This window comes from Chrysochloris asiatica, unplaced genomic scaffold (genome assembly GCF_000296735.1).
Source record: "Chrysochloris asiatica unplaced genomic scaffold, ChrAsi1.0 scaffold00154, whole genome shotgun sequence".
Lineage (NCBI taxonomy): Eukaryota > Metazoa > Chordata > Mammalia > Afrosoricida > Chrysochloridae > Chrysochloris > Chrysochloris asiatica.
Window position 1 is genome coordinate 566,693 of NW_006408672.1, and position 13,973 is coordinate 580,665.

The following is a 13,973-nucleotide window of genomic DNA, read 5'->3' on the forward strand; positions in this document are numbered from 1 at the left end:
CCTGCTGGTTATTTAAAATACCGGTGGCATAGCCCTCAGAATCACAGCAATTCAAACCACCACAGCACGACAGACAGACGAGTGGTGGTTGCGTGGTTGCTGTTAAATAGGAATCTCCTTGTGCTAGGGCCCTTAAGTCCGACTCAAAGGTGGGATTTCCATCCTCGGATGTCAGTCAAGAGGCAGAAGCGCAGCAGGGGCGACTGGGTTATAGTGAGATGCTTTGGGCTGCACTTGTGGGTGTCTAAGTTGGTCGACCCCGCCTCAAAGCCATGGTCCAATGGTTAGGCTTAGGACCGTGCTCTCGCATCTGGGGTAAGTAGGACAGCTTGGCCGGCCCCTTCAGTCTCTTTCTGCTAGGCAGTGTCTCCCCATCGACCTGGTCTCCAGACACCTCTCACCCCGCTGCTCCGTGGTCTGGGTTTCATTTAACACCTCTACCAGGTCTGCGCAGTTCTCGCACATCATGTAACCGGCGCCCTCCATGATAGGTTGCCATAAGTCAGAATCAACTAAATGACAGCAGGTTTTGGCTTAATGAGTGCTGCAGCTTTCAATAGGGAAAGACGTCAGCTACTCCAGAAAATATGCATACTATTACTGTTGTTGTTATTATTAGGGGCCATCTAGTTGGTTCTGACTCATAGCGACCCTATGCAGAACAGAAGAAAACACTGCCTGGTCCTGTGCCATCCTCACAATTATTGTACATTTTGAGCCCATTGCTGCTTGTCATTCTGTCTTGTTGGGCACCTACTACTTCTTTTTCACTGACCCTTTTCTTTACCAGACTCCTGGTATGGCACTGTAGGATCAGCACTGGACTGTGAGTCTCAAGGTTAGCAGTTCAAACCCACCAGCTGCTCCTTGGAAACCGTATACAGGGTTGCTATGAGTCGGAATCGACTAATTGGCACTTAACAATAAAAATAATTACTTTACCAAGCATGATGCCCTTCTCCAGGGACTGGTCCCTCCGGGTAACATGTCCTAAGTATGAGAAACAAAGTCTTGGTTTCTAAGGAGCACTCTGGTTGTATTTCTTCCAAGATAGATTTGTTTGTTATTCTGGCAGTCCATGGTACTTTTAATATTTTTCTTCAGACTTAATTTAAATGCATCAATTCTTCTGCGGTCTCCCTTATTCCAACTTTTATATACTTATGTTGTTGTTGTTATGTGCTGTGGAGTCGGTTCCGACTCATAGCGACCCTGTACAGAGTTTCCAAGGCTGTAAATCTTTACAGGAGCAGAAAGCCTCATCTTTCTCCTGTGGAACAGCTGGTAGTTTCCAACTGCTGACCTTGCGGCTCGCAGCCCGATTTGTAACCACTACGCTACTAGAGATCCTTTTTATATACTTATAAGGCTATTGAAAATATCCTGGTTTGGGTCAGGCATACCTTAGTTATTAAACTGTTATCTTTGCTCTTTATCACTTTTGGAGCAGATTTGTCTAATGCAATGTGTCATTTGATTTCTTGATTGCTGTTTCCAGGAGTGTTGATTTTTGGATCAAAGTCAAATGAAGTCGTTAGCAACTTTCAATCTTTTCTCCATTTTTCAAAATGTAAATTATTGATCCAGTTATGAGGATTTTTGTTTTCTTTACATTGAGTTGCAATTCATACCGAAGGCTGTAGTCTTTGATCTTATCTTCATCAGTAAATATTTCAAATCCTGTTTGCTTTTAGCAAGCAATGTATCATCGGCATATCACTGGTTGTTATTGAGTCTCCCTCTGATCCTCATTCTTCTTCATATAATCTAGCTTCTCAGATTATTTTCTCAGCGTTCAGATTGAATAAATATGGTGGAAGGATACACACCTTTCTTGATTTTAAACCATTCAATATCTAGTTCATATTGCATATTTTAACCCATTAAGGGAAACTGCTATAACAAATCCGTTTGGAAATACTCAAAAGATCCTTTGGGGTGTAGTTCTAGTCCATGCCCCACCTGAGTAGTTCTTTCAGGATTATGTTGGTCATGACAAGTCTTGAACTGACCTCACACAGCCTAGTGGAGATACCCTCCTGGGTGATGGTTTAATATTGTGTGTGGCCTGTTTGTCCCTCTGTAATGGGTTTTCCCTTGGAGATATTGGTAAGCATCCATTTGACGCTATCTGGTACCAGTAGTTGGCTGGCTCAGTGGATCTTATATTCATAGATCTTACAACCTAGTTCTTCTGTTTAGAATTAGGGGTAAAATGCTGTACATCTGTGCTGGGATCTTGAACTTCTCCATGTAGTTGTCTTTCTTTTCTGTGAGAGTTTCTGTTCAGAGAGCCTGTATAATGTGCCGATCTGCTAAAACAGTTCTTTTCAGCTTCTTCAATATTGCATTTCTCTTGGGCTTTCACTTTTTTAAATGATTTTATTTTTGTTGTTATTGTTGAGAATATACACAGCAGAAATACACCAATTCAGTAATGTCTACATGTACAATTCAGTGACATTGATTCAAGCCTTGAGTTGTTCTCACCCTACTTTCCTGAGTTGTTCCTCCACTATTAACATAAAGTCACAGCTCTCTAAGTTTCCCATCTGTTCTTTCAGGCTGCTGTTTTAGGTCTCTACTATGTTTTTGGGGTTTTTTTTTGCTGGGAATATTTATTTGTCTATTAATAACAAGTTCTGCAGAAACAACCTCTAGATCTAGGATCCTAGAGTCCTGGTGTGTTGCTGTAGAATAAGCAGTGAACTGCAAGGTAAGTGGTTCAAATTCACCAGCCACTCCTTGGAAACCCTATACAGGATCATTATGAGTTGAAACCAGCTCAGCAGTACTTAACAACAACAACAAAGACTGAGGATAAGAAAATGCAAACATTTAACATTCTTTAATTTTCTTGTAAGCTCTGTAGTACATAAAATACACAAACTTCAAACAGCTGCAAAAATTGTGTCTTTAGGAGAAAATAGTTTCTGCACTGACATAAGAAAAATGTATTGAAGTTCTGGTGTGGTGCTGGACCGCAAGGTCAGTTTGAATCTCAAGGTCGATGTTTCAGACCCACCAGTTGCTCCTCAGAAACTGTATACAGGCTCACTGTGAGTTGGAACTGACTCATTGGCACTTAACAACAAGAAGCAACCCAGACTTGGTCATGGTGTGGCACTGTAGGATAAACTCTGGACTGCTAGCCACAAAGTCGGTGGTTCTCCAGCTGGGGGTGGTGGGAGAGGGGAGCCAGTGGGAGCTGGGGGACAACAGCCCCACTGGAGCTTTCTAGCCCCACTTCGCCCTTGTTCCCAGGCACCTCCACCTCTGCCACCCACTGGGCTCACCCTATAGCTTGCTTGCCTCAGCCCAACAGCGAGTCATACACATCTTGGGCCTCTGTTTTACAACAGCAATGTTTTAGGTAGCATCTCACATCAAGGATTTCACCTATTGTCTATTTTTAAAAAGAGCACTCCCAAGTCTTGAGTTACTCCAAAAGTTTACTAGGGATCAGTGAATTCAACCTTTGTTTTAGCAACCCCGGTAAAATCCATAAATCCAGCCACCGGAATCAGTTTAATTTTGGCAAGTGATTAGATTTTAAAGATAGTCTGGAGTAGTTATTTCAGAGCCAGACTTCTACTTTTAAGATAACATCCTGTGCCCAAAAATACCATTAAGGCTCTGCTCTGGGTATGGACACTTCTTGAACTGCAGAAACAAAATCACATGGTCCTTCATTATCAGGTGAGTGTCACAAAGCTGCTGGATTGAGAGTGTAAATTGACGCACTGGAAGGCCTCTCCTTGGACATTACACAGGGTTACTGTGAGTCAGAACCAACTGGATGGCACTTAACAATAACAGCAATATGAGGAGAAAGTAACACTATTTTATGATTAGTCAACTGACTATAGAAAAAGAAGATGTTGGGTATTTTCAGTTAGTAGTAGGGATTGGGAGTCCTGGTGTGGCGCTGTGGGTTAATGCACTGGGCTACAAAGTCTGTTTGAACTGCAAGGCCAGAGGTTTAAGCTCACCAGCTGCTCCTCGGAAACCCTATACAGGGTTGCTATAGGTCGGAACCGACTTGAAGGCACTTAACAGCAACAAAGTAGGGATTGTATAATTTGTGGTGTTCTACAGTTTAAAGGTGCTTCTAGTGCTGATTATAGCAGAGACTGCAGTTACACTGAGACCAGGTGAAGATAAGCCTTAGCTACTGATGGTAGAAACAGGCTGTGGAAGACTGTGAGTCTTTGATGTGTGCTGTGCCTTAACATCAGAGTTTCTTAACCTCAGCACTATTGAAATTTTGGCCCAGATAACTCTTTGTTGTGGGGCTGCCATGTGCATTGAAGGATGTATAGCAGCTTACATGGCCTTACCCATTAGATACCAGTGGCAACCTTCAGTGTGTCTCCAGATATCGCCTAATGTTGCCTTTGAGCAGAATCATTCCCTGGTTGAGAACCATTGTCCTAGAGTATAACCTAGGTGTTCATGTACATGTGAAAGAAAGAGTTGTGAAATCTGGGAGATTTGAGGTGATTGTTGAAAGGGGTATTTTAGATCACTGTAAGGTTTTTTGGTTCCTGTGTTACATGGTCATGATTCTGAGACATTTGCTTTCATTCAAGCCTTCCTCCTTGCTGGTTCATAAAAAATTGGTATTCATAGTTTACAATATCCAGTTAGCCACAGAAATTCCCTTTTAACTGTCTTTCAGTGGTTCTTGGATAATTTGGGTAATTTGTAGTCTTCCCTCAGATAATACCCTTCTTTCATCCAATAGATTATGGCCTACATAAGAAGTGTTGTTTTGTATAATTGGAATTTTTCCTTAGGAATGTTGTTTCTCTTTTTAGTTAGCTCAGTGAGAAGATAAACAGGGTCAGTCTTAGAGCTTTCTAGATGAGCAAGACATAGAGGAGCTTATGTACATACTGGATCATAGGGAACCCACAAGGGGTCCATGCGTATCTAAGATCTTGGTTTTAGACTTTAGACAAGTAAGGAGCATCAGTGAATCCCTGAGGCACATTTATTTCCATAAGCTGATTTTTCCAGGTGAAAGAGAGTAAATTTAGACCGTCTTACTGAATGGGACACTGAGAAGCATTCAGGTGGTACTGAGGAGAAGAGGAGAAGTGAGGCACTATAGGAAAATGAGGTATAATGAGCTGTTTTCTGTTCACAGTTCTTAGACAGATCCATATCCTCAACTGTTAAAGGAATAATAGTACTTTTCCTGTTTGTTATTGTTGCTAATTGCCTTCAAGTTGGTTCTGACTCATAGCAACCCTGTATAAGGCTTCCAGAAGCCCTGGTGTGGTGCTGTGGGATAAAGCACTAGATGCAAGGTCAGTGGTTCAAATTCACCAGCTGCTCCTTGGAAACATTAGACTCGATGGCACTTAACAACAATAAGGTTTCCAAGGAGCAGCTGGCAGGTTTGAACCTTTCAGGTAGCCATCCAGTGCTTATCCTACAGCACCAAACTAGGACCCCTGTTTGTTGTTTTTGTTATTTAATAAGTGCTGTTGAGTCAGTGCTGACTCACAGCAACCTTGTAAAGGGTTTCCAACGAGTGGCTGGTGGATTTGACCCACCAATCTATGGTTAGCAGTCCAGTGCTGATCCTACAGTGCCACCTCAGTTTAGCTGGTTGCAATTGACCTACAGCCTTCCTTGACTTCAGCTCTAAAAGGTATTGAAGAAGTTTAGGTAAAGATTGAAAAGAATCTGTCTGGTCTCTTTTGACCTGTGCTCTAGCTATTTTGCTGTGTCCATGAAGTTTTATGTTGACAAGAGATTGTTGGACTATAGTTAATTCTTTGGTTATTTCTTGAATCATACACGATATGGACAAATTAATATTCAGCTAAGCTATATATTTTTTTGCATTGTGTGTGTGTGTTTTAAAGTTTTTATTGTGAATTGAGTGAGAGTTTACAGGGCAGATCATCAGTTTTACATTCAACAAATCATATCCTTCCTTTCATTACAATGATTATAATCCCCCCTCCCCCATGTACCATGTACCATTAGTTAACAGCGTTTCTCTCTATTTATTTTAGCTCTCTTTCTCATTTTTTAAACACTCATGAATATATAGTAATTTAAACCACCAAAGAGCACATTCTACAAGCCCACCTCCTGGCCGCAAGCTCTCAGTCTTTCTCTTTTCATGAGTCCAGAGTCCTTAGCTGCTCCCTCTCTTCATGTCCCCATCTCTGCCTCCATCTTTGGTGTCGCTGCTTTTCTGGATAGGGTCTTGCATTCCGCATGTGCTCTTTTCCCCTGATGGTCCTAGAGTCCTCTGTTTCTGGACTGTAAGATTAACTACTCCCCTGAGTTTGTTACAAAACTTCTACCTTTACAATCATAACAGTCACAATTATTCATGATAGCAATTACTTACTATTGAATCATAAGAATCGTATCCCTATCTCTTTTTACCAGACCCATCTAGACACGATGAAAACTATTCAGTGGGGGCTCTACTTCCCCTGTACACTCTTTTTTTTTTTTTTTTTAATGTTTTATTGTGAATTATATGATAGTTTACATGAGAGAACTTTAGTTTTACATTCATTCAATCGTATATCGTTTCATTGCCATGGTTCAAATCCCCTCCATGCATCACCAACCAACCAAAGTGTATACCCTACAAACCTGCCCCCTACACTACTCCCCCTCCCACCCCCCAGTCTTCAGCACACAGTCCTTCTCCCTCTCTGGATCCAAAGTCCCCAGCCGCTTCATCACTCCATGTCCTCGTCTCTGCCTCTATCTCAGGCATCGCTGCTTCTCTGGGTAGGGTCCCGCTCTCGGCTCTTCTCCGTTGATGGTCCTAGAGACCTTCACTCCTAGACTAGAGAGGTAATCACTCCCTTCCTTGCTATAAAACATCTACCTTTACATTTCCAACCCTCATAATCAGTCCTGATAACAATTATTCACTATTGTATCACAAGTGAACCATCTGCATTTCATTTAATCAGCTCTGCCTAGACAGATTGGATAGTACTCACTGGAGAGTCTGCCTTCCTCCAGGCCTCCTGGCTCTAGGTTCCCTCTTGAAAGCTTGTAACCCAGTCACTTCTTGCCTTTGTAGTCCCCCTCCCCCCCATTTGGGTATCCAGTGTCCAAGTTGCCCATCTCTGTCTACTCTGTGTGTGGAGGGGGTGGGAATGTTTCTTGCTGTAAGGATTTGTTCCCTAGGTCAAGTTCATCAAATTGTATCAGATCACTCTTTTTTTCCTCTTCTTTCTTCTCCTGGTTGAGCTCTGATCATCCAGTCATCGGGGCCAGGTCAAGTGGGGATTATCTGCAAGTGTGGGTGTTCTTGCCCTTGTACACTCTTAAACTAAACTCCCTCTTGAAAACTTGTAAACCAGTTACTTCATGCCTTTATCACCCTCATTTTATATAGCCAATGTCTAAGTTGCCCATCCCTATCTACCCTGTGTACAGAGGGGATGTCATTGATACTTGATGTGAAGACTCCTTCAATCTCTGTTGGTATATTGAGCTACTAACTTCATGAATATAGGTCAAGTTTGTCAAATTGTAGCAATTTACCCTTGTTTCCTTTATCCAAAAAAAAAAAAAATTTTTTTTTATCTTCCTGTAGTTGAATTCTGATTATCAAGCCATCGAGGCTAGGTCAAATTGATACTATACGCAATTTTGGGTGTATTTGTGTGTTTCCCTTCACTTCATATCAGCTGGCTCAGCTAAGCTATACTAAGCTATAATTTGATTGTGTATAGGAGAATTTTCTAGGGGTTCTAAAAGGAGTCCTTCTGGATATTTTATCTGGTAATTTCATTTGTAAAAAGAGTCTTTTATCTATTACATTTTGCAGGGGAGTGGGAGCAGAGGGAGTGTTCCTAGTGGTCCCAGAGTAACAGTTGTAGGTTGGCAGATGTGAAAGACCTTGGGTGTCTTTCTTTCTTGAGTGAGCACTGTGGTGTCAAGGTAGAAATCAGAACAAATTTGAAAGCACAGAACTTGCCTTGTAGGCAGCCATGAAACAGATGGGGAGTTTCTTGCCTGGAGCTGTTTTCTTCATGGTGGATCAACAGGTTATAGCAGGTCATAGCTTGTTGTGGAAAGTGGAACTGCACCCCTCTGCCTTGCCATTCTGCCTTGCCATTCTTACTCTTTTGAGAGTGGGCTTCCTATCAGTGTTGTTGTTGTTGTGTGCCGTGGAGTCAGGTCCGACTCATAGCGACCCTGCACAGGGATTCCGAGGCTGCTAATCTTTATGGGAGTAGAACGCTTCATCTTTCTCCCGCGGAGCAGCTGGTAGTTTCCAACTGCTGACCTTGCGATTCTCAGCCGGATTCGTAACCCTATAAGTGAGGGCATGCTAACTCCAGGAGGACCTTATCTCACCTGGGTGGAAGGCAAGCTTGCGGACAAGGACAGATTGTAAGCAAGATGGGAACTTCTCCCAGGGGTCGTTTTGCTGCTACAGATGAGGAGGTTAGGCTCACCTCTGCAAGGAGATCTCAGGTCACAGGCTGCTTCTCCCTCACCTGGCTTCTTAGCGCAGAAGCCATATCACCCCACAGTGGGATGAGATTGAATTCTAGGAGCTACTTCCAGTGGGATTGGCCATTTTCCTCTCTTGATGGAGGGACTTTCTATAAACTATACACAGCGTCCCCAGATTGGGATTATCCCTGGTTCCTTCCCCCAACTGATAAGAGGTAAACTGATAAGAGACCTACCACATCTGGCCCAGGCAAACGCAAATGGAAACCCAAAATTAAAACAGAGTCACAATACCAAAAGAAACTGAAATAGGTGCTCATTTTCCGACCTGAGAAAGAAACCCTGCTCCCTTTGTTGTCCTCTCCCTCCCCAGTCCTATCACCTACCTCTCAGCCTCCCAGGTCTAGGCAATCACTAGTCTACATTTTGTCTCATGTTGTTGTTGTTGTTGTTAAGTGCCATCAAGTTGGTTCCGATGCGTAGCGACCCTGTTATAGGGTTTCTGAGGAGCACAGCTGGTGAGCTTGAACTACTGACCTTGCGGATCAAACTGACTTTGTAGTCTGGTACATTAATCCACAATGCCACATGCCTTTTGTGGACATTTCATATAAATGCAATCATTCAATATGTGATCCTTGTGACTAGATTCTTTCATTTAACATAATGCTTTTACCATTCATCTTGTCTTGTAACATGTACTAGAATTTCTTTTTTATTGTCAAATAATGTTCTATTGTACACCATATTTTATTTATCCAGTTATCAGATGATATACATTTGGATTATTTCCACTTTATGGCTATTGTGAACAATGCTTCTTTGAACATTCATGTACAAGATTGTACATGGATGTATGTTTCCATTTCTCTTGGCAATTCCATCTAGGAGTGTAGTTGCTGTGTCATATGGCAGCTCTTTGTTTAACTGAGGAGTTGTCCTCCTGAATTCTAAAGAAGCTATATCCTCTTATGTTCCCACTAGCAGTGTATGAGTTGTTTTCAGAATCAATTCTCATACTCTCTCATTTGACATTGTATGATTTCAATTTGCTAACATGGTTAAAGGAGCCTGTTGTGGTGCTCTAGGATAAGAACATACAAGGTACACAGTTCAAACCCATCAGCCACTCCTTGGAAACCATATACAGTGTCACTATGAGTTGGAATTGACTCAATGGCATTTAACAACAACAACATCATGGTTAAAAGTCATTAATGAGTACTAGTTGTATAGCGTAGTGGTTACGAATCGGGCTGCGAACCTTAAGGTCAGCGGTTTGAAACTACCAGCTGCTCCGCGGGAGAAAGATGAGGCTTTCTACTCCCGTAAAGATTTACACCCTCGGAAACCCTGTACAGGGTCGCTATGGGTCGGAACCGACTCGATGGCACTTAACAACAACAACAAAGTTGTATTAGAGGTAGGTCCCAGATAAGATAACCAGCCTCTACCTTACTTTTGTACCCTGGCACCCACAGCTATTCAGTTTGCATTCGCTGTGAGCCTGGGGTCTACTCACAGTCCTCTGGTCAGGATGCAGACATGCTCATATTAAAATACTTTGTCCTATTTGCTAATCACAGTGGATGCTACTCACTGTTTTAGCAACATGTCTTGGTTGTCAGTCTTTATTGGCCATCAGCTATGTGATAAAATTGTGTTTAAATGCCTTCCTTGCTATTCTATTCTTCTTACTATGTGTTTTCATTATATCTATTAGTAGAGAAACAACAACAACTATCCTGTACTCTTCTGCTGAAAGAATTTTGATCTTGATGCTTTGTTTTGTCTCGCTGTTGCAGATGTGGCTGCCATAGCCTGTGGCCGTGAATTCTTGGTGAACTCAAGCCGTGTGCTCTTGGACACAATACTGCAGCTTCTTGGGGACTTGAAGCCAGGACAGTGCACCAAACTCAAAGTGTATGATGTTTATTTTATTAAAAACCCAATCTTTATTCCCAAATCATTTAGAATATGCTGAATGGATTTCTTTTCAAGTAAACTCAGTAAATTTGGCAATGGTTCTAAAAAACAGCAGAAAAAAATCTACCCTGAGAATTAAGGGATGTACCATCTACAATATAGAGTCCTAGTGTGGCGCTGTGGGTTAATGTGCTGGACTACAAAGTCATTTGAACCACCAGGTCAGTGGTTCAAACTCACAACCATTCCTCTGAAACCCTATACAGGGTCTCTATGGGTTGGAACCGACTTGACGGCACTTAACAACAACAACAATTGTTTACAGTATGCTTGATTCTTAGAGCTATCAGTGACTTCCAAATGCTGTCATGTGACACATCAGGATTATATTCTCCAAATGCACTTAAATTTAGTTATTGTCAACAAAAATGTTGTATGTGTGAAATATGAGCAACAGCAATAATTGTGTGATGAAATGAATTTTCTGGTAAGGGCAGAACAATACCAAAGCATTATTTTTTGCTCATTAATTTTGACAGAGCTGCAATAAGAAGGTCAAATTCAATTGTAACGTTTTTACTAGCAGGTAGTATAGTATATTTTGCAGATACTTCTGACCCTTTTTGCCTCCCTTGTTTTGTCCCAGAGGCTTCCTGCAAAGAGTGCAGGATAGGGTGAGATATCCACCACATGTGGTAGTGGTTATGCGCCGTAGAGTCAGTTCCGACTCATAGCGACCCTGTACACGGTTTCTGAGGCTGTGAATCTCTATGGGAGCAGAAAGCCTCAAATTTCTCCCACAGAACTGCTGGTAGGTTCAAACTGCTGACTGTGAGATTAGCAGCCCGACTCGTAAACCACTTTGCTTCCAGAGCTCCTTTGCCACATATATACTTGGATTTAAAAACAAAGCAAACACACATCAAAATTCAGGTTGTTATGGTTTGTTTTGGGATCACAGCCATTTTGTTCATATCACTGCATCGTGGCCAGGGAATGCTCCCTGGGGGGAAGAAGAAAACTCTAATCTATGAGTCACTGTAATTGCAATCGATTTGACAGCCTTAACAATAGCATAGTTTCTGTGGACTAATAGCTGGTGGGCTTCAATTGCTTCAGCCTTCTGGTTAGTAGTCCAGTGCTTATCCTACAGAGCCATACCAGGATCCCATGTTGTTGCTGTCTAGTTGGTTCTGACTCACAGCGACCCTGTATATGGTTTCTGAAGAGCAGCTGGTGGGTTTCAACGACCAACTTTATGGCAAACAGTCTAATGCTTACCCTATAGTGCAAACACCAATATTCCGTTTTCTATATTAGAATTTATAGATTATATTTATAGTAAATAACTGGACACAGTATAGCAGATGGATGTTCTGGAGATGATACTGAGAGCTGAGAGACCAGCTGGATAGCTTACTTCATTTGTTCTGTGTTGTAAAACTATAAGTCACTGGCTTGTTCCATGTAGAATTTTAAACCTCCACAGGAATATTCCTCCCAAAGGAGTTCGAGCATTTGTTTTCCTTGAGATAAGGGTTTGCATTGAGCTAACCTGAGTCCTGGTGTGGTGCTGGTATTAGTGCACTGGACTATAATGTCAGTTTGAACCACAAGGTCTGCGGTTCAAGCTCACCACCCACTCCTTGGAAACCCTATACAGGGTCACTATGGGTTGGAACTGACTTGATGACGCTTAACAATAGTCAGCACTTAGTAACATAAAGAGCTGTAAACATCCATTAACAATCAAACCATGGAATGTACAAAGTATGAATCTAGGAAAATTGGAAAGCGTCAAAAATGAAATACATCACATTGAAATCCTAGGTATTGCTGAGCTGAAACAGACTGTTCTTGGCCATTTTGAATCTGTCAATCACATGCATTACTATGCTGGGAATGACAAATTGAAGAGAAATGGCATTGCATTTATCTTCAAAAAGAATATATCGAGATCTATCTTGAAGTGTACAACACTGTCTGTGAAAGGATAGCATCACTATGTATACAAGGAAGACCAGTTAATATCACTACTATTAAAATTTATGGACCAACCACTAAAGTCAGTGATGATAAAGTTGAAGAATTCTGCCAACTTCTTCAGTTTGAAATTGATTGAACATGCAATCAAGATTTATTGATATTACCCAGAATTGGAATGGAAAGGTTGGAAACAGAGGAAGGATCAGTAGTTGGAAAATATGGCCTTGGTGATAGAAGTGATGCTGGAGACTGCATGGTAGACTTTTACAAGACCAATAACTTGTTCATTACAAATACCTTTTTTAAACAGCAAAAAGATGACTGTGTATATGGACCTCACCAAATGGAATACATAGATATCAAATTCACTATATCTGTGGAAAGAAAACTCCATATCATCAGTCAAAACAAGACCAGAGGCAGATTGTGGAACAAACCATCAATTGCTCATATGCGAATTCAGACTGAAGCTGAAGAAAATGAAAACAAGTCCACGAGAGCCAAAATACGACCTTGAATATATCCCACCTGAATTTAGAAATCATCTGAAGAACAGACTTAATACATTAGACACTAAATATTGAAGATCATAAGATCTTCAGTGGGTTGCCATCAAGAACATCATACAGAAAAAAGCAAAAGGTCATTAAGAAGACAAGAAAGAAGGAAAAGACCAGCTGGATGTCAGAAGAGACTCTGAAACTTGCTCTCTGTGTAGAGATGCTAAAGAAAATGGAAGAAATGAGGAGGTAAAAGAGCTGGATAGACATTTTCAAAGGTCAGCTCAAGAAGACAAAGTTAACTATTATAACTAGGATTGGTGCAAATGTATAAAGTCCTGAGTTAGAAAACTAAAGGGAAGAACACACTCAGTATTTCTCAAACTGAGAGAGCTGAAGAAAAATGTCAAGCCTCTATTGTAATATTGAAGAATTATACAGGAAGCATCAAAAGAAGATTGGAAGAATACACAGAGTCACTGTACCAAAAAGAAATTGTTGAGGTACAACCATTTCAAGAGGTAGCATATGATCAAGAGCCAATGATTATGATGGAAGAAGTCTAAGATGCATTGACGACATTGACAAAGAACAAGGCACCAGGAATTGATGGAATACAAATTCATATTTGTGCCCAATCTGAAGACAGGTGACCCAACGTAGTATGGAAATCTGTCAGACCTCTGTGATGGGAGTGCTCTCTTGATCTTGTATCTGCTCCTTCCTGTTCAAAAATGGCTGTGCTGGAACTTGCTGGCCACCACAAATTGGAAACCCCCTCGTTTCTCTGTTCTGTTCCAAATTCCACTTGCAGTAAGCCTCCAATCTTCCTATTTTCACCTTTATATGAAGTCCTTTGAGCCTTTTTTGTCTGGTATTCTATGTTGTTACTGGAGGAGGTCTGCACAGTCTCTCTGCCTAGACTGCCATCAAGCCCCACCACTCCGGTGTTCCCACTGAGAGGACTATCCTTTCTCCGTAGAATTGCCTTTTCACTTTTATCAAAATTCAGTTGTTTATTGCAGATCTATTTATGGTCTCCTGTTTCATTGATCTAACTAGACATTAGCATCACACTGTCTTAAAAACTTTATAATAAAT

The 13,973-nt window shown here is 41.4% G+C and overlaps 1 protein-coding gene across 1 annotated transcript in view; it reads left to right on the plus strand.

The window, feature by feature from the left end:
• HSF2BP (heat shock transcription factor 2 binding protein) overlaps positions 1-13,973 on the plus strand; it is a 324,594-nt gene that overhangs the window by 114,836 nt on the left and 195,785 nt on the right. The window contains exon 6 of the mRNA XM_006870813.1: positions 10,266-10,383. Within this exon, the coding sequence (XP_006870875.1) occupies positions 10,266-10,383 (118 nt within the window). The remainder of the gene's footprint in view (positions 1-10,265; positions 10,384-13,973) is intronic.